Consider the following 27,440-nt stretch of genomic DNA (forward strand, 5'->3'; position numbering starts at 1 on the left):
GTGAGCATCACCCTCCAGGGCTTGCAGGAGTCCCCGCCTGCACCCGGATCCTCTGTCAGCCTTCGGAGTAAAGGCTGGACGATGGGGTGGGGACCGTCGCCACAGGAATTGCCCCTTAAATGGTCCAGCAAAGAGTGAGCCAGGAGGCGGGGAGGTTGGGAAGAGAGGGTCGCCGCCATCAGCCACACCTGTCCCGGCTCCCCAGGGACCCAGATCCAGCCCGTGGCTGTCCTGGACGGTTCCAGGTGAGCCTCGCTGCTCCCAGTCATGGCCAGGCCACGGCCACGGCCACGGAGCCCACGCTCCCTGGTCCCTCTCTATCACCGGCACCTCCAGCCTGTGGGCTGTCAGTGTGAAGCGCTGAGTTGACAATCGCTTAGCATCCTTACCGGCTGGACTCACGGCAGCAACCAGCCCGGGGACTTCGTCACCGAGAGAGGCAGCGGGAGCAGGAATGACAGGCGGGGCGACCACAGCCACTCTTTCTTTTTTTAAATGTTTTTATTGTTTTCAGAGAGGAAGGGACGGGGAGAGAGAGAAACATCAATGGTAAGAGAGAATCATGGATCGGCTGCCTCCTGCACACCCCACACCAGGGATGGAGCCCACAACCCGGGCCTGTGCCCTGACCGGGAATCTAACCGTGACCTCCTGGTTCAGACGTCCCCTGAGCCACGCCGGCCGGGCCACCGGCCTCTCTTGACCCTGCATGGACACACAGACTTCAGAGTGACTCAAGCTGTTTCTCTGTTCAGGAGCACGTTTCTGGGGTGACAGCATGTGGGTGGAGACGGTGTTAGCCAAAGCGCTGCGATTTCCTTAAGCTTCTTTTCATGCCAGGGTTTGACAAGGGCCGTCCCTGGTAACGAGGTGTGCGGGGGAGGGGCCAGGCCTTCACAGCCTTGCTGCTGCACGTGGGTGGGACCAGCATCCTCCACGGCGAGTAGGTCCACAAAGGCAGTCAGAACCAAGGTCCACGGGACTGGACCCAGCTGTTTCACTCCCAGACTAGAGGCCCGGTGCACGAAGTTTGTGCACAGGTAGGGTTCCTAGGCCCGGCTGGCAATCAGGGCCAGTCGAGACCTTCTGGCTGCCAGCCGGGGCCTTCCTTCATTCCGTGCCACCCTCTGGTGGTCAGTGCACGTCAAACTCCCAAGGGACACTTTGCATAGTAGCTTTTATATATGTAGATAACTGTGCTGAAGTGGGAAATCAGCTGCAGCATCTCCATCTGCAGTCTCAGTTGGAAGGCCATTCCCAGCAGTCCCCTCCCCTGCCCCCTCTCTTTATTGGGGCTCTGGGGTGGCCCTGTGGGAAGGACGCTGGGAAACGCTCTCCTGGGTGGCTGCATCGTCTAGAATAGGTCCCTGGTCCTGGGGCAGAGGGCAACGTTCCCCATGAGCTCGTCCTCACAGCGGGTTCACAAATCCGTCCAACCGGAGATCAAATGGGTCCATTCGTGCATTCGAGTAAGTAGATGATGGTGTTGGAAATGGGGGTTTTCCGAGTTCCTTGAAAGGCCCCTGAGAAGTGGAAGCTAAGCCGAGGGAAGGAAGGCCTTTTCCTGGTAGCGAACCTGCAACTACACTGATTTGGTGCGTGGAGGCCGGGACCAGGCACCGAGTCCTGCGGGAACCGAGACGGCACGGTGCAGCCACCCTTGGTGATCGGGGCGGGATCTGAGAAACAGAGGAGCCCAGCGGTCAGCTGTGTTCAGCCTCCGTCACAGCCTGGTCCTCAGTCCTATGGAGGGCGCGTGCAAAAGACCATCCCGGCCCGTTGGCGGTGCAAGCGCGGCCGCTTAAGTCTGTGTCTCACCGTGAGAGGCTGTGATCTGAAGACGTGCACTTGAGAGACAGTCGCCCGCTTTCTTCCTTTCAAAACTGTGCTGAGTGCGTGAGGATCGAACCCCACTTCCGCTCCGGGCCCTGTCCTGTCAGAACGCGTTTTGCATGTGCGCGGGGCTGGTCCAGGGCACCTTGCTCTCTGGAGTCACTGTGTTGAACACACAGGGGCTGTCACGTGTCACTGCTACCCCCAACAATCCCCCCCCCCAAACTGCAAGAACATGTGCCCTCCGTTTCCAGGGAAGCACAGACGTGCCCTGGACACTTGGCTGTTTCCCTTGAGGACAGCCAGGCTCCCGTGATGGCCTCTGATTCTGCCTGTTGTTTAAGGACAGGACTTGCGGGCCGTGGGAGAGAAATAAATGCCGCATAATGAAGTGCTTTCGTAATAGATGTGACAGCAGGCGCAAAGGTTTCGGGCTTTCGGATAGAGATCAGGCCTCGCCAAGGGTCACACCCTCACCTGAGGGTCATTCCTTGCCGGCCCCGTCTGGCCGCGGTGTGTTCCAACCGCGTTGGGAGCTCGTCTTTGGATCCCCTGTCGTGTTTCCAGCGAGAACGCATGCAGCCTCTCCTCCGTGCGTCTCCAGGCCGAGCAGACGGGAACGCAGCCTCAGACGTCAATCAAACGACTATCTACTGACAGGCTCTTGCATGGTAAGCGTGACGGGCAGCTCCTAGGGCTGCTCGGAGGTGCTGGGCCGTGGGAGGGGGTGACAGTGACGGCCCCTCGGCACATGGGGGGCCCGGTGAGGGCAGCTCCGCCGCGTCCTGGGAGCTGACAGGCGAGGCCCCCAGCGAGGCCCCGTCTCTCCAGGGCGTTCACACAACAGCTCCTACCCGTGTGCGGGGCCTGCTTTCAGAGCAAGGCGCTTCACTATCACCTTGGTTTTCTACGGAATCGTGTTGTTTATAAAAATCGTAATTCTATTTAAAAACCACTTATTGTGTGTACTGTGTGCCAGGAACAGTGCCAACTACTCGTTAGCATAATGTTTCTCCTGTGCAGATGCAAAAAGCTAAAGCGAAGCGACGTTAGGGTCACACAGAGCGACGTTAGGGTCACACACAGCGACGTTAGGGTCACACACACAGCAACGTTAGGGTCACACACAGCGACGTTAGGGTCACACACACAGCAACGTTAGGGTCACACACACAGCGACGTTAGGGTCACACACAGCGATGTTAGGGTCACACAGAGCGATGTTAGGGTCACACACAGCGACGTTAGGGTCACACACAGCGACGTTAGGGTCACACACAGCGATGTTAGGGTCACACACAGCGACGTTAGGGTCACACACAGCGACGTTAGGGTCACACACAGCGACTTAGGGTCACACACACAGCGACGTTAGGGTCACACACAGCGACGTTAGGGTCACACACACAGCGACGTTAGGGTCACACACAGCGACGTTAGGGTCACACACAGCGACGTTAGGGTCACACACACAGCGACGTTAGGGTCACACACAGCGACGTTAGCGTCACACACAGCGACGTTAGGGTCACACACACAGCGACGTTAGGGTCACACACAGCGACGTTAGCGTCACACACAGCGACGTTAGGGTCACACACAGCGACGTTAGGGTCACACACAGCGACGTTAGGGTCACACACAGCGACGTTAGCGTCACACACAGCGACGTTAGGGTCACACACAGCGACGGTAGGGTCACACACAGCGACGTTAGGGTCACACACGGCGACGTTAGGGTCACACAGAGCGACGTTAGGGTCACACACGGCGATGTTAGGGTCACACACAGCGACGTTACGGTCACACACAGCGACGTTAGGGTCACACACAGCGACGTTAGGGTCACACACAGCGACGTTAGCGTCACACAGAGCGACGTTAGGGTCACACACGGCGACGTTAGGGTCACACACACAGCGACGTTAGGGTCACACACGGCGACGTTAGGGTCACACACAGCGACGTTAGGGTCACACAGAGCGACATTAGGGTCACACACAGCAACGTTAGGGTCACACACAGCGACGTTAGGGTCACACACACAGCAACGTTAGGGTCACACACAGCGACGTTAGGGTCACACACAGCGACGTTAGGGTCACACAGAGCGACATTAGGGTCACACACAGCAACGTTAGGGTCACACACAGCGACGTTAGGGTCACACACAGCGACGTTAGGGTCACACACGGCGACGTTAGGGTCACACACACAGCGACGTTAGGGTCACACACGGCGACGTTAGGGTCACACACAGCGACGTTAGGGTCACACAGAGCGACATTAGGGTCACACACAGCAACGTTAGGGTCACACACAGCGACGTTAGGGTCACACACACAGCTACGTTAGGGTCACACACAGCGACGTTAGGGTCACACACAGCGACGTTAGGGTCACACAGAGCGACATTAGGGTCACACACAGCAACGTTAGGGTCACACACAGCGACGTTAGGGTCACACACAGCGACGTTAGGGTCACACACGGCGACGTTAGGGTCACACACACAGCAACGTTAGGGTCACACACAGCGACGTTAGGGTCACACACAGCGACGGTAGGGTCACACACAGCGACGTTAGGGTCACACACAGCGACGTTAGGGTCACACACAGCGACGTTAGGGTCACACACACAGCAACGTTAGGGTCACACACAGCGACGTTAGGGTCACACACACAGCAACGTTAGGGTCACACACACAGCAACGTTAGCGTCACACACAGCGACGTTAGGGTCACACACAGCGACGTTAGGGTCACACACAGCGAAGTTAGGGTCACACACACAGCAACGTTAGGGTCACACACAGCGACGTTAGGGTCACACACAGCGACGTTAGGGTCACACACAGCGACGTTAGGGTCACACACAGCGACGTTAGGGTCACACACACAGCAACGTTAGGGTCACACACAGCGACGTTAGGGTCACACACAGCGACGTTAGGGTCACACACAGGGACGTTAGGGTCACACACAGCGACGTTAGCGTCACACACAGCGACGTTAGGGTCACACACGGCGACGTTAGCGTCACACACGGCGACATTAGGGTCACACACGGCAACGTTAGCGTCACACACGGCGATGTTAGGGTCACACACAGCGATGTTAGGGTCACACACAGACCGATGTTTGGGTCACACACAGACCGATGTTTGGGTCACACACAGAGCGATGTTAGGGTCACACAGAGCGATGTTAGGGTCACACACAACGATGTTAGGGTCACACACGGCGATGTTTGGGTCACACACGGCGATGTTAGGGTCACACACAGACCGATGTTTGGGTCACACACAGACCGATGTTTGGGTCACACAGAGCGATGTTAGGGTCACACAGAGCGATGTTAGGGTCACACAGAGCGATGTTAGGGTCACACACAGACCGATGTTTGGGTCACACACAGCGATGTTAGGGTCACACACGGCGATGTTAGGGTCACACACGGCGATGTTTGGGTCACACACGGCGACGTTAGGGTCACACACGGCGATGTTTGGGTCACACACGGCGATGTTAGGGTCACACACAGAGCGATGTTTGGGTCACACACAGCGACGTTAGGGTCACACACAGCGATGTTAGGGTCACACACAGCGATGTTAGGGTCACACACGGCGACGTTAGGGTCACACACAGACCGATGTTTGGGTCACACACAGCGATGTTAAGGTCACACACAGCGATGTTAGGGTCACACACAGACCGATGTTTGGGTCACACACAGAGCGATGTTTGGGTCACACACGGCGATGTTTGGGTCACACACGGCGATGTTAGGGTCACACACAGAGCAATGTTAGGGTCACACACAGCGACGTTAGGGTCACACACAGCGATGTTAGGGTCACACACAGCGACGTTAGGGTCACACACAGCGACGTTAGGGTCACACACAGCGATGTTAGGGTCACACACAGCGACGTTAGGGTCACACACAGCGATGTTAGGGTCACACACAGCGAAGTTAGGGTCACACACAGCGATGTTAGGGTCACACACAGCGACGTTAGGGTCACACACAGCGACGTTAGGGTCACACACAGAGCGATGTTAGGGTCACACACAGCGACCTTAGTGTCACACACAGCGACGTTAGGGTCACACACAGCGATGTTAGGGTCACACACAGAGCGACGTTAGGGTCACACACAGCGACGTTAGGGTCACACACAGAGCGACGTTAGGGTCACACACAGCGACGTTAGGGTCACACACAGCGATGTTTGGGTCACACACAGAGCGATGTTTGGGTCACACACAACGATGTTTGGGTCACACAGACCGATGTTTGGGTCACACACAGCGATGTTAGGGTCACACACGGCGATGTTTGGGTCACACACGGCGCTGTTAGGGTCACACACAGAGCGATGTTTGGGTCACACACGGCGATGTTTGGGTCACACAGAGCGATGTTAGGGTCACACACAGAGCGATGTTTGGGTCATACACGGCGACGTTAGGGTCACACACACAGCGACGTTAGGGTCACACACACAGCGATGTTAGGGTCACACACAGCGATGTTAGGGTCACACACAGCGATGTTAGGGTCACACAGATGATACATGGAAGACAGGGCTCTGGCTCCAGGGTGCTGTCACGTCGAGACTTTGCTTCCAAACACTGAACTGTACCTGATTTTTTAAAATACAAGTATCGCCCTCGCCTGTTTGGCTCCGTGGATAGTGTCGGCCTGCGGACTAAAGGGTCCGGGTTCAGTTCCGGTCAAGGGCACATGCCTGGGTTGCAGGCTCGATCCCCAGTGGGGAGTGTACAGGAGGCAGCCAATCAATGATTTTCTCTCATCACTGATGTTTCTATCCTTCCCTCCTCTCTGAAATTATAAAAATATATTCAAATAAATAAATATATATATATATATATATATATATATATATACACACACACATCCCTTTTTTAAAAAAATACAAGTATCTACTGTGTGACATCACGTATTATAATAGGCTGTTGTCTCACACGTTGTCCAGGTCCAAGACTTTATTTATCCTAAACATGACTATTCAACACATAGTCATTGCCAGGCAAAAACAGGACTTTCATGGTAAGAATAGTGGGCTATTACCTATTAGAAAAAATAAAAGTAATGCTATTGAATGTATCCTTTAGTGAGTAGTGGTTCGCACTGTTCCTGGCACACAGTATGCCTCACTCCGGGCACCTCGGGTGAGCTTGTTACAGCAGCTGAGTGAGACGTTGGCACCAGCCTCCCAGGCAGCTAACCCCAAAGGGAAAACTATTGAATTACCAGGTTCATTGTCGGGTCAAGGGAACAGGCGCCCCCTGGCGGGGATGCACTTGGTCCGGGGGTTGAATTCCAAGAGGAGCTGTCCTGTGGGTACTTGGAAGTAAAAACAAACGTGGACAGGAATTTGAACGACAGTTTTGCAAATCACGTAGAAAATTCAGATAGTTGTGGTTTTTTACATCAGTCCTTTCAAAACGAATAACTGACCTAAAAAATAAACTGACCCAGTGGGATTTTTTATGGGAACTGAGGATCCCAGCGAGAGGCAGAGCCATTTGGAAATTATATAGAGATAGAGAGAGAAATAGAGATAGAGAGAGAGATAGAGATAGAAATAGAGAGAGAGATGATGTGGATATAGATATAGATGATATAGATAGATATAGATACAGATATAGATATAGATATAGATATAGATATAGATATAGATATAGATATAGATATAGATACAGGCAGTCCTTGGGTTACGTCGGACTTGACGTCCATCGTTTCGTGGTTACGTCGCCATCTCCCATTTATTTATAAAAAAAAAAAAAGTTCCATCATTTCAATGTATGTACATATGTGCTTTATGTTTTTTATTATTTACTGTATTTACCACAAGTAAAGGTCAGGAATTATTATCTTTCTTTTACATTGTCTTTACTGTTTCACTTCATTACTGCTGTGTCTGTGCTCCATGTGAGTGACGTAGGTGCTTATGTAGGTGGGTTCTGACTTACGGCGAAAATCACGTTACGTCGCCATAGGAACGAATCTCTGACGTAACCCAAGGACCTACTGTATAGATGTAGATGTAGATATAGATATAGATATAGATATAGATATAGATATGCTCAGATGTCCCCACAGATCTACAGATGCATACAGATATATTGATACCTCATTATCTGTATCTATATTGACATACCTAGAGAGAGGGATTGGTTGCAAGGAACTGGCTTCTGTGGTCGTGGGCGGCTAGGCAAGTCCCAAATCCACAGGACAGGCCACCAGGAGGGCGCGGGGCCTCAGGTGTCGCTGAAGCTGTTGGCCACAACGGCCTCTCTCCGTGGGGCGGCCTCCATCCTGCTCTTGAACCTTTCGATGGTTGAGCCAGGCCCGTGTGGCCTGACCGGGGTGTCTCTCTCCGGGAAAGGACCCGGTCCCAGGCCTGTAGACCTGCAGATCCCTTCACAGAAACACCCGTCAGCGAGGATGAAGCGGCCGGGGCTATAAACTAGCCTCGCGGAAGCACAGAGCAAGTTTCGTGGAGCCAAGATAACTCGGTTTCCACATATTGCTTCTAATCAGACCTAACGAGGGGGGGAGCGCAGAGAGCCACAGAATAGGCATGTATTGCTTTTATAATTTTTTAAAGGCTGTAAAAGTTATTTGTTAAAAAATTAAGCATTAACTATTTTGGTCCAAATAACGTAAGAACGAATGTCTTAGTAACTTACTAGCCATTTGGGGAGAAAATAGTCCATATAAATGGAAAGAAATACATGTTTTATTTTGTTCTTAAACAGCTACACCTCCTGCTCCAAACAGACGTTGTCACGTGGCCTCTTGCCGATGCTCTGAGCACAGGAACCTCTGAAAACCCAGCTTGGCAAACACTGGGTGTCAGCAAGAGGGTGGCGGCCCGAGGGACATGGACACGCGACCTGCCTTGGTCAGTAACTCACACGGTCTCCAGCAGGTGTCGCGTGTCCCTGTGTGTGCCTCAAAAATTTACCGACACCATTGCACCCTGGGAGCTTGTTGCGGCACCGCAGGGTGCCTTGGGGCACAGTTTGGGAACTGGAACCTAAGCATTTTCACAAGCGTTTTGTGGACATTCTTGAGTTCTGGGTGATGAAATTTAAAACCCGGCCATTTTTTAATCAAATCCGACCTCCTAGATCAGTGGTCGGCAAACTGCGGCTCGCAAGCCACATGCGGCTCTTTGGCCCCTTGAGTGTGGCTCTTCCACAAAATACCGACTTCTGCGCATGGGCCACGAAGTTTCAATCGCACTGTACGTGCGCACCCACACGTGGTATTTTGTGGTATTTTTGGCCACACTCAAGGGGCCAAAGAGCCGCATGTGGCTCGCGAGCCGCAGTTTGCTGACCACTGTCCTAGATCCTCCTTCTGTGTGAGACTGGAGTTAGTTCCGTGAGGAAGCCGCTGCCTGCTGGGACTGCATTTCCGTTGTCCTCTCTAGTAGCGGTGCAGGGCCACGGGCATCGCGGCCGATCCCCGCTGCGTCGTTTTGCCGCGTTGCGGCCTTTTGCCACATCGAAGTGGCGGGCTTAGTCTGTGCTCTCGCCTTTCCGTTTGGTACTTTATTGTTGGTTCTCCGGCCCCGTGTGAAAGGGAACTTCGTGTCTCTGTCGGAAAAGGCCTCTTCCTTCTGACAAACTGATCGAGGTCCGGGTGTTCCTCCACCGTGAACTGATTTCCTGTCTCATCCACTGGCTGATAGGACGTGACGTGTGTGCCCTGCCAGGCCCCGGGCAGCCCGGCCTCCACAGGAAGCAGTGGGTGAGATCACACAGTGAGATCTGCTGAGTGACAGGACAGCACAGCCCCAGGGCCACACAGAGTGACACAGTCACACAGCCACACTCAGCCACACAGGGTGACACAGTCACACAGCAACACTCAGCCACACACAGCCACACTCAGCCACCCACAGCCACACTCAGCCACACAGAGTGACACAGTCACACACAGCCACACACAGCCATACTCAGTCTCACACAGCCACACTCAGCCACACTCAGCCACACTCAGCCACACTCAGCCACACACAGCCACACACAGCCATACTCAGCCACACTCAGTCACATAGACACACACAGCAAACACACACACACAGTCATAGTCATACACAGCCACACAACGTGACTTTCTTGTCAGTCCTGAGGTTTCGGTCGTCCCAGGTGAGCAATTAAAACAAGAAACTGGACGCAGCGAGGAAGCGCCACAGCCTGAGGGGAACTGTCTCGGGCATCTGTCCTCTGAGGCAGGAGGGGCACGCGGGAGGGTTTAGGAATGAAGATGATTGTTTTCTACATCCTGTTGGTTTGGGGTTTTCTCTATCCGTTCAAAGCAGCTCACCTTAAGCAAAACAGCTAACTTCCTGGCTGATGCGCAGTGTTCACTGGAGAGCTTTCAAGTTTCTAGAACTTTGCGTTTTCCAGAAACTCGGGGGGGTGCCCTAGCCGTCACCTTTGCCCTAGAGTCACCTGTTGCCGGCAAAAAACACCCCAAAACTCTGTGATTGAAAACAGCAGCAGTCTGGCTCCTGCATTGCTTTATTTTGTTTTCCGCACAACCCTGTCATTTGGGCAGAGTCCTGGGAAGACAGTTTGCTCCCTGAGGGGTGGGCTAGGGCCACTTGGCCAGGAACCAGAGGATCCGTTGAAACGGGGCTCAAACACCAGCCGGCTGTCCACTCCGAGCTCAGCGGGGCTGGAGGGCCGAGAGCCTCCCCCTGGGCCTCCCCATGGGGCCACCCCATGGCGGCTGGGCTGCAGAACCAGCACCCTGAGAGAGGGCTGCGAGCTATGTGCTCTGCACAGCTGGCAGGAGCCCCTCTGACACCCGTGTGCTCCCACAGCTGGCAGGAGCCCCTCTGACACCCGTGTGCTCCCACAGCTGGCAGGAGCCCCTCTGACACCCGTGTGCTCCCACAGCTGGCAGGAGCCCCTCTGACACCCGTGTGCTCCCACAGCTGGCAGGAGCCCCTCTGACACCCGTGTGCTCCCACAGCTGGCAGGAGCCCCTCTGACACCCGTGTGCTCCCACAGCTGGCAGGATCCCCTCTGACACCCGTGTGCTCCCACAGCTGGCAGGATCCCCTCTGACACCCGTGTGCTCCCACAGCTGGCAGGAGCCCCTCTGACACCCATGTGCTCTCGTCTTCCCGCAGCTCATCTTCTGCCGCGACTGTAAGGACGCCTACCATGAGGGAGAGTGCAGCGCCCTGGCCGCCGCCTCAGGGGCAGCCGCTCAGGTAAGGTGCCCTCATCCTCCTCGGGCTCAGAGTGTGGGTGGGAGGGAAGAGCTCTGTCCTGAAGGTCCTGGAGGGTTCCACTCGGAATCAACAAGAACCGGGCCGGGCGCCTGCAGCCTGGGAAGGGGGCAGTGGCTCCTGGGCCATCGGATCCTTCCAGAACCTCGCCCCTCAGGGTGGAGCCGCAGACTCCCCGTGTGGGGGCGCAGGTGTTTCCATGTTGTGTTTCCCAGAGGTGCAGGGGGTAGGGGTGAGGGACACAGCAGATCAGAGAGTCCGCACAAGAGACGTGACACCAGGCAGCCACCCCTGAGTCGGAGAAGCCATACTCACCTCATGCTTATTCCTCTCAAAGGCGTCTTTGCTTAGACTCTTTGGCAGAAATGCCTCCATGAATGAAATGCTAGAAGTGTTAAGCGGCGCAGGGATATCATGGTTGTTTAGCAACGTGGTGAACTATGCTGGGTGGGGGCTCAGCCTCGATCAGTAACAGCGCTGTCCACTGAGCCTCTCCGGGCTGCGTCAGGCCTCAGGGAACGCAGCTACGTTCTCTCTTATTTATTAAGTACTAGAGGCCCAGTGCACGAATTCGTGCACCAGTGGGGTCCCTCGGCCTGGCCTGCAGGATCAGGCCGAAACTGGCTCTCCAACATCCCCTGAGGGGTCCTGGATTGTGAGAGGGCACAGGCCAGGCCGAGGGACCCACTGGTGTACGAACGGGGCCGGGGAGGGATGCGGGAGGTTGGCCAGCCAGGGAGGGACGAGGGAGGGCTCCAGGGCGTGTCCGACGTGTCTCGCTCAGTCCCAATTGGCCGGACCCCAGCAGCAAGCTCACCTACCGGTCAGAGCGTCTGCCCCCCGGTGGTCAGTGCACATCATAGTGAGCTGTTGAGCAGCCTTACCATATCATTAGCATATTACACTTTCATTGGTTGAACGGACAACTGGACACTTAGCATATTAGGCTTTAATTATATAGGATGATCCATCCAGCTTCAGGGGCAAGGACTCGCCCCTTCAGCACAGCCGGCGAGGTTGCTCATTCTTCTCTCCTGATAGAGACGTTAGCAAGGGTTTAAACGCCACATCTGCCCGGGTAAATCCTTCAGTCATTTCATTGACAGGAGCTTCATAAATCAACATAGAAATTCCAGAACATTTTAATTTTACTCTAGAGAACTTTAAGTGTCTGAATGCTGCAAAGTCAGAGCGTAAGGAAGTATGTCCCCGTACGCCTTCTGCAGATGTATTTACTCGGTATTCGTGTAATTAAACACACATAACTGGCGTCGGGCTTCTCGCCAGCCTCTGAGTGCTGGCCCGAGACACTGGGATGTTCGGCTGAATTGCCGTTTCCGTAGCAGAAGCGGCAAAGCTCTCTCTGCTGACTTTGTCTTGGCCCAGGAGCATTCACATGGGAGCCACTGGGTAGTGATGTCAGGCTGGATAATGACCTTGAGACCACCCTGCCCGCACCTCAGGGTCACTGTACCCCGGAGGGTAGAGCCTGGGGCCCTGGGAAATGGACTTGGCCTTGCACCTTCCAGCCATATCCTGTGATGACCACAGGCATGGACAAAGGCTTCCAGGAAGCGGTGCCCCCACACCTGTTCGTGTAAAACAGTGGGAGTCAGTAAAGAAGAGCATCATCTAACACAAAGCTGCCCGGGTGCCCTGCCCACCCAGTCGCCTCCTTCGCTCTCCATTCAAGAGGAACCAGCCAACTTTGGCGTTACAGGTCGACGGAACCCACATTTTTTTAAAGCCACTGAAGCCTTCATGTTCGCTGGGGGGAATGGGAGGAGTGAGCGCTGGCCTTCCGCACAGAGGACCGGTACCGCGGGCCTGTGTCGCAGACACGTCACTAGCCGACTTAAACCAAGGGTCCGTCTAGGCCAGTCACCCTCCTGGAGGATGCAGCCCCTGTGTTTCTCCTCAGAGGCTCAGAGGGGAGCCACGGGGGGACTTGGGCAGTAAACAGTGATAGTGACAGGCTCACCACGTCTGGGAGATACGTGCCTTTGTATGATGCTTCCCCGCAAAAGTCACGGAAGGTGGGTCAGTGTGTCCGGAGGAGAGTGAGGTCAGATACAAAGCCTTCCAGCAGAGGGCGCTGCCTGGGCGCTCAGTTCCTCCTGCGTCCCCAGCCCCCAGACAGCATCTGCTCCGTGGGCTTTTAACGGGTGTTTGCTGAGTGATGGTGGCATCTACACGAAGAGCCATTCTCTCGTCCCTTCAAGAAAGATGTGCTAACCCGCTCTGATGGGTCAGGTGTGTGGTCAGCTCGGGGGCTGAAGTCCCTGAGTCACGAAGTTGATATTCCTTTACTAGACGCCTCAGTCCGTCCACATGCGGGGAGACCCAAAAGGGGGCGCTGAGTCAGGAGAGGGGGGCTGAGTCAGGAGTGGGGGGCTGAGTCAGGAGTGGGGGCGCTGAGTCAGGAGAGAGGGCGCTGAGTCAGGAGAGGGGGCGCTGAGTCAGGAGAGGGGGGGCTGAGTCAGGAGAGGGGGCGCTGAGTCAGGAGAGAGGGCGCTGAGTCAGGAGAGGGGGCGCTGAGTCAGGAGAGGGGGGGCTGAGTCAGGAGAGGGGGCGCTGAGTCAGGAGAGGGGGCGCTGAGTCAGGAGGGGGGGCTGAGTCAGGAGAGGGGGCGCTGAGTCAGTAGAGGGGACGCTGAGTCAGGAGAGGGGGGGCTGAGTCAGGAGAGGGGGCACTGAGTCAGGAGAGGGGGCGCTGAGTCAGGAGAGGGGGTGCTGAGTCAGGATAAGGGGCGCCGAGTCAGGATAAGGGGTGCTGAGTCAGGAGATGGGGTGCTGAGTCAGGATAAGGGGCACTGAGTCAGGAGAGGGGGAGCTGAGTCAGGAGAGGGGGCACCAAGGGAGAGTCAAGGGAGAAGGCCCTGCTCAAGCCCTCCCGGCAACGCGGCCGCTTCCCGCCTGGAGCCCTCATCCCAGGGCCGCCTCCCACCCCTCGGATTTGAGAACAGAGCAAGTCACCCAACGGAACCGGAACCGCAGAAGTCTCTGACACGGCTGTCAGGAGCGTCAAGAGGAGGAAAAGAAGACGGGACGTTCTCCGTGAACTAATCGCCAGCCACCACCGTCCTTAGTTCAGCCACAGCGACCCTTGGGCACGGGAAGGGCGGACCAAAGGAGCGAGTCATCGACTGAAAGGCCGGGTTCCGTTACTCGTCTAATCACAGTCTAGTTTCCGTTCCCTACGGCTCCCTCGACCAGCAGCGAGCCCGGCGGCTGCCCCCTGCGGTCCCCCAGCCACAGGCTTTGCGGGGTGCCACTTGCCACAGCGAACAGTGGGAACGGAGCTGCACCCCTTCAAGCTGAAGGTTTCGGGCAGCCTCGTGTCTGTGATTCTGACAGCCCCCTCACTAGCCTGGTCACCGTTCCTTTCAACACGCTTCTCAGGTGGGATTCAGCCGCATGGCCGCTCCCCACGGCTCTCCCTGAGGCTGAGCGCTCTCTGTCCTCAATGCCCATCGTCCGGCCAGGCCAGCCCAGGTCTCCTGTGCCCATCAGGCGTTCCCGTCGGTTAGACTCCTTGACCCTAAACTTAATGCATTCCTTTTACTAATGCGTGTTTTTAAATCTATGTTTATTGATTTCAGAGAGGAAGGGAGAGGGAGAGAGAGACACACATCATTGATGAGAGAGAATCATGGATCGGCTGCCTCCTGCACACCCCACACTGGGGATCAAGCCTACAGCCTGGGCCAGTGCCCTGACCGGGAACTAAACCGTGACCTCCTGGTTCCTAGGTCCACGCTCAACCCCTGAGCCATGTCGTCCGGACCTTGTGCGTTATTTTTTAAATACTAAAATGACTGGTTTAACATTGGTTTTAAAATGTTGAAAAGCTCTAAGCTGGGAGTTTGGGAAGTCGGCGGCAGGTGGACCCACAGTGGGAAAGGCTCCAGCCCCAGGTTCATCTCAGCCGGGTCCTCACTGAGGGGCACGCTGCCAGGTGCCCTGGCTCTCTTACCTCCTCCCTCCCCCGAGGCACCGTCCAGAGAGCCCGTCCTCACACCCAGGCAGGCCCCTGAACGCAGGCTGCCCCACACGCTGCGTCAGAGCGGGCCAAGTTCCCTGGCCAACTTGCTGGAAAAGCACTAAATGCCCATTCCTCACCTGGACACGCAAGTCACGTCCCGTCTGAGACTCAGAAACACGCCGTTTAGAGCATCTGGTGATGTGGGGAGTGTTTCACAGAAACCTGTTATCACCCCCACACTCCCTACACGCCACACATACTACACACCCTCCACCAATACATAGAACGCACATACTATATACACCACATACACTCACACACGGATACACACATACTATATACACCACACACATACACACTACACCACTCTCACCACACACACCACATGCACACATACTACACACACACGCCAATACACAAAACACACATTCTATGTACACCACATACGCACACACTACATAACTCTCACCACATGCACACACTCACCACACACAGTTATCACACACACACACACACCACATACACAAAACACACTACATAACTCTCACCACATGTACACACACTACACGCATACACACCAATACACAGAACACACATACTATGTACACCACATACACACCCACTACGTAACTCTCACCACATGCGCGCGCACACACATGCACACACACACGCACACACACTCTCACCCTGAGACTGCTCTCTGCCCGGGGAGGGGGCGCCGCCTGCAGTTCTCTGCATTGATGCAGGAGGGGAAGCACCTGCTGAGCGCCTCTCCTCCACCAGATGGCGCTGCCTCCCTAAGGGAGATGAATGGAATGTTTTGCAAGAAATGGTGGCCCAAAGCGAAATGACAGGGAAAGGAGTGTTTGCCATTTTCAAACAGCAGGACTGTTTCCACGGGAGCATGTCTGGGCAAAGACGAGCTGGGCCCCGGCTGCTGGAACCCCTCCAGCCCCTCAGTGATGAAAACGGGGGCGGGACAGGCATGCCGTCGTCCGCAGGGGCGAGTAGACTCCGTGGGGAGCTGGTTCCCACTCTGTCCACGCACCCCCTTTCCCACGAAGCACGGCGCTCACACTGGCCACGCGGTCTCCACGTTTGCGTCATGCCGTCAGCAGGACCAGCTGTGCGTGTCTCCTCCGCCCGCCGTGGCCTGGAGGAGTCCGAGGCCAGGCACATGGTTGGAAGCCCAGCGGGCCTGGTCTTGAGAATGAGTCGGGCCTGGCTGGCTGCAAGGGTCCCCTTCGCGTCCACCTGGCGAGGCCGCGGTGCTCGGCTGTCGGCAAACACGGGTCCGGGTGCTGCTGGAAGGGGTGGAAGGTATGGTTGCCGTCGGTTGGCTTTACGTCAAGGGGTTGCTCACAATGGGGTGGGCCTCACCCGAGCAGGTGAAGGCCTTGGGAGCAAAGACCGAGGGCCCCAGGTGAGAGGGGATTCCGCCTCAAGGCTGTCACGGAGACGGCCGCGGCCCAGCCTGCGGGCCTGCCTTGCAGACGTGGAACCGCCAGCTCCCACAGCCCCGTGAGCGGTTCCTTCTATAAACCCACATGTCTTCTATGTGCCCATGCCTGTCCTGCCCGCTCTCCCTCCGAGAGCCCTGACAGGCACGCGCTGTGATAGCCACTATGAGCCACGCTCGCCTCATCTGCAGCAGGAGGTTGTGCCGCGAGAAGGACTGAACGAGGCGATGCCCGCGTCCGTCTCGCCCGGGGCCTGGCGTTCACAGTGAGCAGAGCAAGGAGCTGTGTCCTCTCTCACCCGCCTCCCAGCTCGCCCACCCCACGCCCACAGGGCGCCTCAGGCTGGGACTGGCAGCGTGGGAGAGGGCGCGCAGCCCTCCCACCTGTGCCCACAGCACACAGACCTCCCGCAGGCAGGGCCTCTCACAGGGTCCCCCACAGACTAGCTGCACGCGTGTCACCTGGACATTCCTGGGCCCCGCCCAGACGCACTGGTGTGACCCTGGGAGGCGTGGGGGCTGCAGCAGCCTGTGCCCGGCCAGGTCCGCGGGCGATGCCCCCCGCCAGGTGGAGGGCACGGCCATCACCGTGGCAGCACCGCGGGCGCGGGCTTGTTGGCGTGCGTCTGTCACCCGTTGTTCCCCGATGTGTCCCTCGTGCGCAGCGCGGTGCCTGGGCGCCACCCGCTCCCAGCGCGGCGGCTGGATGAATGGGTCCCTGTACCAGTTCCCGCAGGATACAAGGGCCTGCTCTGTCCCAGAAGCGCTCGCTCTGCACAAAGGCCGAGCTGTGTCCTCTGCTCTGGGTCCTCTTGACCGCAGTGGCGCTCCCAACGCCGAGTCCCGTCTGTGTGGTCCGTTTGAGGCAGGCATCTGGGGGGCCCGGGACCCGCTGTGGTCTTGGCTTCGCTCAGGAAAGAGCTCAAATGCAAGCCAGCATGGAGTTCAAGGTGAAAGAGGGCTTACGGGTGAAGCAGCTACTCTCCTCCCCAGGGAAGGGAGACCCCGACCGTCTCCAGAGCCTGAGCTTAGGTATCTGCTCGTGGCTGCTGTGGAGGGTCCTGGGATGGGGACAGAGAGGGAAACGCTGGTCTCTCCTCGGCCTTGAGTTTCCTTCCTGGTGAGGGTGAGCGCCAGGGGTGGGAGAGGCTGTCCCTCAATCTCTGCAGGAATTTTCTTTGCCCGAAGCTCCCTGTGGTCGGCCTGCCTCCCTGACCAGCCAAGTGCCGTGTCGGGCAGCCCGCAGCAGGCGCCCGACCTAAGTTGCTGGCCTGGGTTCACGTGCATGGTTCTCGTGCGTCTCTCCTGTATTAATGCTGGCGACTACCGGCCTGAGCGAGCCGTGAGCCAGAGACCCCTGTGACCAGAAACACCCGCTCGCTCATCTTCCTTCCTTGCTTAAGGCAGACTTCCCTGCTCATCGATTTGTAACAGTAGTTGAACACAAAGCATTTTAAAATTCCCAACAAATGATACATTAATAGCCTTGTTTCTTTTTTTTTTTTTAATTCTCACCCAAGGATATGTTTTTTATTGATTTTTAAGAGAGAGGAAGGGGGGAGAGAGAGAAATACCGATGGGAGAGAGAAACATTGACCAGTTGCCTCCTATGTGTGCCCTGACCGGGGATCAAGCCTGCAACCTGGGTATGTGCCCAATCGGAACCACATGGGACAACGCTCCAGCCAGCTGAGCCTCCCGACCAGGGAATCATCCTGCTTCTTAATGCATCTATGGGGTTCCCTGTCGCCACCAACCTCAAAGTGGGCAAATGGCATTATGCCCTTCCCTCTCCCCTCTGTGACGCATTAAGGAGCTCTAACCCCGCAGTGGTGGCCAGCATGCCCTGCACCAATAACAGAATTCCCCGCTGTAGTGTCATCATCAAAACTGTCCTTCCAGACCCGCTCCAAAGCGCGGCTGGGAGGCTCGAACTACCAAAGAGCGCGCCGCCCGCAGCCCGCCCAGCCTTGCAGGCGCTCCGTCACTTCCCAGTGCTCTGATAGCCTTCTCTCTCTCCCTCGATAGACAGGTGTGTGCGTGTGTGTGTGTGTGTGTGTGTGTGTGTGTGTGTCCCCCACAAGGGATAGTAATAGCTTCAAGAATGTGAGACTCACAAAGCCAGCTTTGTTGACAGCGTTGTGGCTGAGAGGTGAGGCAGTGGCCCGGCTCGCCAGCAGGGGGCGGGCTGCTCACAGGCTGTGGCTGGGAAGTCGGAGGCTGTTCTGCAGGAACTGGGGGCAAGTGAGTGCTGTCTGGGCGCTGGGCGTGGGTGGGGAAGGCCACCTTTCAGAGCGGGGACTCCCCTGGAACACTCACACCGGAATGAGGCCTCTGTGCGGTGAACGGCGATCTGGTCCTTTCTGAAAAATGGATGTAAACTGACTTTGGGAATTAAGAGACACTTGTCCGATTACTGACTACCAGGGGTGGGCAAACTTTTTGACTCGAGGGCCACAATGGGTTCTTAAACTGGACTCAGAAGAAGGAGCTGCGGCCGTGTTTCCCGAGGTTGCCATGTTAACACTGCTGCTGGTGAAGGAGCGGAGGGGAGAGCAAGAGAACCCTCCGCTCTTTCGGCTCCGCGGGCCGGATAGAACAGCCGAACGGGCCGGATCCGGCCCGCGGGCCGTAGTTTGCCCACGGCTGCACTAAACCGATGTCGCGGCAGGGAAGGAACGCGCGTGTGAAGTCTCTGCGGCTGCTCTAACTTACGTGTGTGTCAGCAGCGTCTCCTTGGCACAGATTTAAAAACCTCTCAGGGGCAGGCGGGCACCTGCACTTTTTAAAACAGAATGAAGGCCTGTCCAGCCTCTCCGTGGTCTTTCCAGTGCAAACCCCCAGGCCGTCTCATCGGGAACCGCGATGGTGATGCTGATGATCGTGGGAAATGCCAGCATCGCATTCAGGGCGCGTCGGACTCTGTGCTAAGCTCTTTGCACACTCAGCTCACGCATAACGCTTACCTGTGAGGCGCTGCTATGCACATCACACGGACAGGTGAGCGGAGGCCGCGCTGAGGCCGTGTCCGCGGTTACACAGCAAGCGAAGAGCGGAGCGGGGGTTTGAACCCAGGCATGATGGCGCCACGTCCTGCTCTGAAGCACCTCCGTGCTCAGACACCCCCAAAGGTCACGGGACAACTACCACCCTGTAGGCAAGCACCAAGGTCCCGTCCTGAGCCATCATGCCCACACGTGACCTTGCGGAGCAACCTTGAAGATAGATAGGAAATTACCAAATCGCTGTGTTTAGCCGTCAAGTACAGAGGAGAGGCCTGCCCGCCCCTGCGCTGCCCTCATCGGCGCTCCTCCCACGCTCAGGGGAGCAGCGCTCTGCACCATCAGCCCACGTAGCACCCACAGAACCGCACGGGGGTCCATCATGCTGAGTCGCACGAAGCCCCCACCTCCCAGACACGCAAGAGAAAGTCCTCGCCCCGTGGCTGGGTGACTGACACCCAACTAGGCATGTCCCCCCTCGGGCGCAAGCGGAAGGGTCCCCCACACTCCCGGTGCCGCGCCGCCCTCCAGGCGTGTTCAGAATTCACATCTCTGGGCCCACCCACCCCACCCACCCCACCCACCCCACCCACCCCACCCCCTGTTGGTTTCTGCTGGTTACGTCGCTAGGTGGTCCCGAAGCCACAGGCGCCTGCCCATCACTTGCGGTCCCTCCAGAAAGACTTTACATTCATGTCGGGGACGCTCATGAAGGACGCGGGCAAGACCTCGGGGAGGCGGGCTCCACGCTGTCAGAATCCCTCCTCAGCCCGCAGCACAGCGTGTGCCCAGGCCCGCCTTCCGTGCGCCCAGCCCCGTCACCACTCACTCCTGGGGGCGTTTACCGTTGGGCTTCTTGCCTGAGGGCGCCTCCATCTCTAAGAACCTCCGTGCCAGTCTCAGTGCTCCCGGAGGCCCTCCCAGTGCCCCTGGAGGGAGGCCGCAGCGCCCTCTGCAGACCGCACTCACTCCCTCTCCTCCCGCAGGCCTACCGGGTGGACGCGAGGGCGGCCGAGCAGGCTCGCTGGGAGGAGTCCTCCCGGGAGACCATCAAGAAGACCACCAAGCCCTGCCCGCGCTGCCACGTGCCCGTGGAGAAGAACGGTGAGTCCCGCACTAGGGGCTGTGCGCTCCTCTCGGGGCGCCTGTGCGTGGTTGTGGTTGTGGCTGGGGCTCCGGGAGGCCTCGTGGCTGGGCAGTTCAGCCCCAGACGTGGGAGCCATCGCAGTGCCTCGGCGCCCATCAGACTCCCGGCTCCTGAGCCACGTCTCCCCGCCCAGCTGCCCTATGGCCACTAGCGCTCATAACTCCAGCCGCGTGGGTGGGGAAGCTGGCCCCTGCCCTGCCCAGACAGCAAGATGCTGGGACACTCCCCGCCTGATATTCCCAATCCCCTCAATGCTCCTGCGCCCACCCGGGGTGCTGGGGGGGGGGGTCCCCCACCAAAGGGAGCGGGGCCCTCTGTGTCTCCTGCGCGCCCCCTTGGGCAGATGCACAAGCGGCCCTGGGCTGTGGGGCGGTGCCCTCAGCGCCTCCTAGAGCAGCCGTGTGCTTTGCCCGCAGGCGGATGCATGCACATGAAGTGCCCGCAGCCCCAGTGCCAGCTGGAGTGGTGCTGGAACTGCAGCTGCGAGTGGAGCCGTGCCTGCATGGGCGCCCACTGGTTCGACGTGTAGCTGCCGCGGGCCCGCTGTCAGCGCTGGAACTCCGTGTCCAGCGGCGTCTGCCCTCTCCCTTTCTCCACACGCACACACATGCACGCACACACATGCACGCACACACATGCACACACACATTCGCACGCACACACATGTGCGCACACATAGGCACACACATGCACACAGTTCTTTCCAAAATGACAGCAGCAGGTCTGGGCAGCTCCCGGCCTCGCGTCGATTGTGCCGGGAAATCCAGCAGCACGAGGTCTCGGTCTGGGCCGCGCACAGCAGCGTGCGGGCGGCATGAGCCGCCTCCCGGAGGCCTGGCATCTCGGGAGCTCGAGGCCGCTGGGAGGGACGGAGCCGTCTCAGGTTTAACTCCCCGCGCTCCACCCCCGGCCGGTGCTGGTAGGAGCGATGGTGGGAGGTGCCGAGCGTCTGTCTCGGTTCTAGGCCGATGGCCACAGCCCTCAGGCCTGGACTCGCCACCCACGCGAGGCTCCGTCTTCCCACGGAAGCGCAGCAGCAGCCGCACACGGTCCCCGGGTTCCCTTTCCGCGGGGATGAGTCTCCCGCTGCACAAAGCAGGTGCCGCTCACGTGAGGAGCCACGGGGGCCGACCCCACTGAGGAGTGTAGATCGCAGGCAGAACCCACACGCACTGTGCATGCCGCTTCATTAGGAGCCATTTCGGAAACTTTTTCTGAAAATGTTACCAAACCTATCATTTGATTATGGACATTCATGCTGCAGCGTGGACAGAATGGCTCGGTGCCCTGGAGGGGGCGACCCAGTGTCAGGGGCCATCGGAACAGCCTCTCTCCCGTCTCCCGGGGCGTGTCCAGGCCCAGTAACGTGAGCCAGACCTGCTGCCAGGTGGTCTGAGAGGCCTGCCCCGCCCGCGGCCCCCCTGCTGCACTGGTCGGATTGCGGGGCTGGTGACTTTCCATCGACGGTCACACATCAGTGAGGCGTGTGCCCACATCAGTGAGGCGTGTGCCCGCGGGCAGAGCCCAGCGCCGGCACCGGAGGCGGGAGGAAGCGCCTGCCTCTGCTCTCGGCTCCTCTCCTCGGGCGATGGTGACCACGTGGGCGGAACCGTCCACTGCACCTGGGCCCCTTTTGCACGTGGGGCCCCGGAAGCTGGATCAGCAGCAGGACTTCTCCTTTGCTGAGAGGGAAGGGGAGGGGCCTCGGAAATGCCCCAAGGCCGCCTGCCCTCTCTCCCGAACCCCCACTCAGGGACAGCCCTTCCCCTACCCCCCCTTCTCTGTCCGCGTGGCCCCCAGGCCGCCGGGCTCGATGGGAAGCCCGCGGGCCATGCAGGGATAATGGGGCCGAGGTCTGGCCGTGGGAGAGGAAGGTCCGAGGCTGAGCCACATGCGCCAAGGCCGGCGTCGCTGCTCAGTCTGCAACGCTCAGGCCGGCGTCCGTCCGACAATCCCAGCAGCAGCTGCCGGCACTGACCCCCCCCCCCCGCCCCCACGTGACACACGGACGGCCCCTCGCCACGTGGGCGCCGCGTTCCACGTCCTCGGGTCCTCGGTCCGCGCTGTCAGGTGCGCCGCGGCCGGGGTTTGCTCCCCGCGTCAGGCACAGGAGGCCCCGTCCCCGCTCCTCCCCTGGTGGTTGGGTTTGCCTGCTTTTTCCGGAAGAGAACGCGGATCCTTGGAGTGCGTGAGAAAAGCCAGCCTCTGCGCCCGAATGTGACGCGCCGGCTGCTGTAAACGGCCGGAGCGTGAACTCGGCCGCAGAATGTACACAGGCCTGTCCTCTCCCCCAGGAAGGCGCTCGGGGACGGGCCGAGGCTCTGTTCAAATTGTCAATAAAAGCACCTGAGCGCCTCCGAGTCGCCTGTGAAGCTCTTTTCCATGAACGCGGGGGTGCGGGAGGGGCCAGGACCCACAGGGGCCTCCCCGCGGCCTGAGGGGTCTCCCTGAGACAACAGCGGCTTTTATTGTGGCCAGTATTGCTGCTGTCCCCTGGCTCCCCCTTCACACACACACACCCCACACACACACACACCCCACACACACACACACACCCACACACACACACACACACACACACACCCACACACCCACACACCCAGGCCTCCACCACCCTGTCTGTCTGTGGGCTATGAATATGCACATACGTTCTCTGGTCAGTCGCCGCCCACCCCCGCCTCCCTCTGAGGTCGGTCAGTCTGAGGCGACAGGCGTTTTTATGTCCAAACCCTCATGGTTTTCCTTTTACACTAAGGTCCTTTCTCACACTGCCTCCTCCCGGGCGGCCCAGGGGCTCCCCTGCCCACGGGGTCCCGGAGCCCTCCGCACGGCCCGGACGGCGACTGCCTCCTCCGGTCCGGGGCTCGGGCCAGCCCCACGCTGTGGCCCGCGGCGTTTCCCAGGATGCTGTTAGCACCAGATCTCCACTCACGCTTCCCCTGCAGTTTCTCTCATGCTTTTCTTCTTGTTACAACAGAATTATCCGTCCACGCATCTCGTTACGGAGGGTAACGATGGCGAAAGGGAAAAACAAAGATCGCCCCCTAGAAGTAATTACTTGGCAGCCTTCTTATTTCCACTGAAAAACCTGGGCTGGGCGTCTTCCCGTCTCAGCGGGTTTCTTTTTTTTTTTTTTTTTTTTTTAATTGCTTAAAGTATTACAAAGGGTATTACATATGTGTCCATTTTATCCCCCCGCCCTAGACAGTCCCCTAGCCTCCCCTATCCCCCAATGTCTTATGTCCATTGGTTATGCTTATATGCATGCATACAAGTCCTTTAGTTGATCTCTTACCCCCCCACTTCCTGCCCCCCAACCCTCCCCGGCCTTCCTGCTGCAGTTTGACAATCTGTTTGAGGCAGCTCTGCCTCTGTATCTATTATTGTTCAAAAGTTTATAATGGTCTCTATTATCCATGAATGAGTGAGATCATGTGGTATTTTTCCTTCATTGACTGGCTTATTTCACTTAGCATAATGCTCTCCAGTTCCATCCATGACGTTGCAAATGGTAAGAGTTCCTTCCTTTTTAGAGCAGCATAGTATTCCATCGTGTAGATGTACCACAGTTTTCTAATCCATTCATCTACTGATGGGCACTTAGGCTGTTTCCAGATCTTAGCTATGGTGAATTGTGCTGCTATGAACATAGGGGTGCATATATCCTTTCTGATTGGTGTTTCTGGTTTCTTGGGATATATTCCTAGAAGTGGGATCACTGGGTCAAATGGGAGTTCCATTTTCAGTTTTTTAAGGAAACTCCATACTGTCTTCCATAGTGGCTGCACCAGTCTGCATTCCCACCAGCAGTGCACAAGTGTTCCTTTTTCTCCACATCCTCTCCAGCACTTGTCGTTTGTTGATTTGTTGATGATAGCCAGTCTGACAGGTGTGAGATGGTACCTCATTGTTGTTTTGATTTGCATCTCTCGGATGATTAGTGACTTTGAGCATGTTTTCATATGTCTCTTGGCTTTCTGAATGTCCTCTTTTGAAAGGTGTCTATTTAGGTCCTTTGCCCATTTTTTGATTGGATTGTTTATCTTCCTTTTGTTAAGTTGTATGAGTTCCCTATAAATTTTGGAGATTAGGCCCTTATCGGATATGACATTGGCAAATATGTTTTCCCACACAGTGGGTTTTCTCGTTGTTTTGTTCATGGTTTCTTTTGCTGTGCAGAAGCTTTTTATTTTGATGTAGTCCCATTTGTTCATTTTCTCTTTAGTTTCAAGTGCCCTAGGAGCTGTATCAGTGAAGAAATTGCTTCGGCATATGTCTGAGATTTTGTTGCCTTTGGATTCTTCTAGAATTTTTATAGTTTCCTGTCGTACATTTAAGTCCTTTATCCATTTTGAGTTTATTTTTGTGTATGGTGTAAGTTGGTGGTCTAGTTTCATTTTCTTGCATATATCTGTCCAATTTTCCCAGCACCATTTATTGAAGAGACTATCTTGGCTCCATTGTATGTTCTTGCCTCCTTTGTCAAATATTAATTGAGCATATTGGTTTGGGCCGATTTCTGGGCTCTCTATTCTATTCCATTGATCTATATGCCTATTCTTGTGCCAGTACCAGGCAGTTTTGAGAACAGTGGCTTTGTAATACATCTTGATATCTGGTATTGAGATCCCACCTACTTTGGTCTTTTTCAGGATTGCTGCAGCTATTCGAGGTCTTTTTTTATTCCAGATGAGTTTTTGGAGAGTTCGTTCTAGATCTCTGAAGTATGCCATTGGTATTTTAATGGGAAGTGCGTTGAATTTATAGATTGCTTTGGGTAGTATGGACATTTTAATGATGTTGATTCTACCAATCCATGAACACGGTATGTTCTTCCATCTGTTTATGTCTTCCTCTATATCTTTTCAACGTCCTGTAGTTTTCTGAGTAGAGGTCTTTTACCTCTTTAGTTAAGTTTATTCCTAGGTAGCTTAATTTTTTTGGTGCGATGGTAAACGGGATTGTTTTTATAATCTCTCTTTCTGAAAGTTCACTATTGGTGTATAGAAATGCCTCGGATTTCTTGGGGTTAATCTTGTATCCTGCTACATTGCCAAATTCATGTATTAAGTCCAGTAGCTTTTTGATGGAGTCTCTAGGGTTTTGTATGTATAATATCATGTCGTCTGCAAATAAGGACAGTTTTACTTCCTCTTTTCCAATTTGGATGCCTTTTATTTCTTCTTCTTGCCGAATTGCAATGGCTAACACTTCTAGTACTATGTTGAACAGGAGTGGTGAGAGGGGGCATCCCTGTCTTGTTCCTGTTCTTAGGGGAAATGGTGTTAGTTTTTGTCCATTGAGTATGATGTTGGCTGTGGGCCTGTCATATATGGCTTTTATTATGTTGAGGTATGATCCTTCTACTCCCACCTTGCTCAGCGGGTTTCTAACTGACACCCTCCCAGGGCTTCCTGGCCCGCTGCACGCTGAGTTCATACGTGTTGCGTTGCCACTTTCCGCTCCAATTCAACCCTTTTTCACGCAGTCACTAGCGGCCGGGCCATGGGAACCGTGTGCAGCATGACAAACAGTTAGTGTGACGGCGAGCGAGCCCTTCACCCAGACTGCGCACTGCAATCCCAACTATTTTCGTATTCATCCTTAGAAAAGAGTATTGGGGAACACGCGTGCACATGCCTGCGCTGGGGCTGGAGCTACATGTGAACACCCACTTGTCTCTGCCGCCCGTGGTTTGGGGCGGTGTGAAAAGTCAGTCTGTAATGAAAAGGATCCTTAAGTTCCCGTGACAGCTCACGGTGCTCATGTGGAATGCAGCCAACAAACGAAGACTTTCTACTCATAATTCCATCCTAATGGCTGTCCTTCTGAGCTTGAACTTGACCGAAATGACCATAGTAAAGACACCCCATTGCTTCTTCCCAAGGGATTTGCCAGGTGAATGTGGGGCGGGGGGAGGGAAACGGGTTGGACCAGCTCTCGGAAGATGGTCCTGTGTCCAGCCTCGAGGAGGCGCTGGTTCCATGTTGCTCGCGAGCCCTGCCAGGCGGTGGTGGGGACCGACAGCCCGCCTGCCTGGACCGCGCGGCCTCCTGGGGCCTGGGAAGACGCCTGAGAACGAGATGGTCCACACACCCAGGTAAGCAGCCGCTCTGTCTTATTCCTGGGAAAGCCAGGGTCTTCGTGTTCCTGGTTTCTCCCTGGAAAAGCATCTTCCCAGGGAAACTCGATCCGCCCAGGAAGCCGTCATGAGCAGCCTCAAGGCCAAGGCGGGGGCTGAGGAAGGTGGGTGCAGAGCCGGGTGATGACTTGCTCAGAAGCGATGGGAAACGTGCTTCTCCCTTTTGAGAAGTCGAGTAAACTAGATGAGGCCATTTTAAAAAATACGTTTTTATTGATTTCAGAGCGGGAGGGAGAGGGAGAGAGAAACATCAATGATGACAGAGAATCACTGATCTGCTGCCTCCTGCATGCCCCACACTGGGGATCAAGCCCGCAACCTGGGCATGTGCCGGACTGGGAATCGTGACCTCCTGGTTCACGGGTCAACGCTCAACCACTGAGCCACGCACGTGTGGGCTCTCAGGCAGTGGGCATGTCACGTGTGGGCTCCCAGGCAGCAGGCATTCCACGTGTGGGCTTGACATGGGGCCAGTGTGACCACGTGGGGTTGGCTCTGCGAGGGGCCGGCTGTCGCAGCGGGAAAGTGGGTGGGAATTGAAGGGACACAGTGCTGCGGGGACGCCCTGGGCGAGAAGCAGC

At 56.4% G+C, this 27,440-nt stretch overlaps 1 protein-coding gene across 3 annotated transcripts in view; it reads left to right on the forward strand.

Moving 5' to 3' along the window:
- The window catches only part of PRKN (parkin RBR E3 ubiquitin protein ligase), a 530,440-nt gene extending 507,368 nt beyond the window's left edge, over positions 1-23,072 (forward strand). For all 3 annotated transcript variants that reach the window (XM_036317340.1, XM_036317341.1, XM_036317342.1), the window contains exons 10-12: positions 11,024-11,107; positions 20,557-20,674; positions 21,134-23,072. In XM_036317340.1, coding sequence (XP_036173233.1) covers positions 11,024-11,107; positions 20,557-20,674; positions 21,134-21,246 — 315 coding nt within the window. In that variant the 3' untranslated portion in view covers positions 21,247-23,072. The remainder of the gene's footprint in view (positions 1-11,023; positions 11,108-20,556; positions 20,675-21,133) is intronic.
- The last annotated feature ends 4,368 nt before the right edge of the window (positions 23,073-27,440 follow it).

Source organism: Myotis myotis, unplaced genomic scaffold (genome assembly GCF_014108235.1).
Source record: "Myotis myotis isolate mMyoMyo1 unplaced genomic scaffold, mMyoMyo1.p scaffold_m19_p_7, whole genome shotgun sequence".
NCBI lineage: Eukaryota > Metazoa > Chordata > Mammalia > Chiroptera > Vespertilionidae > Myotis > Myotis myotis.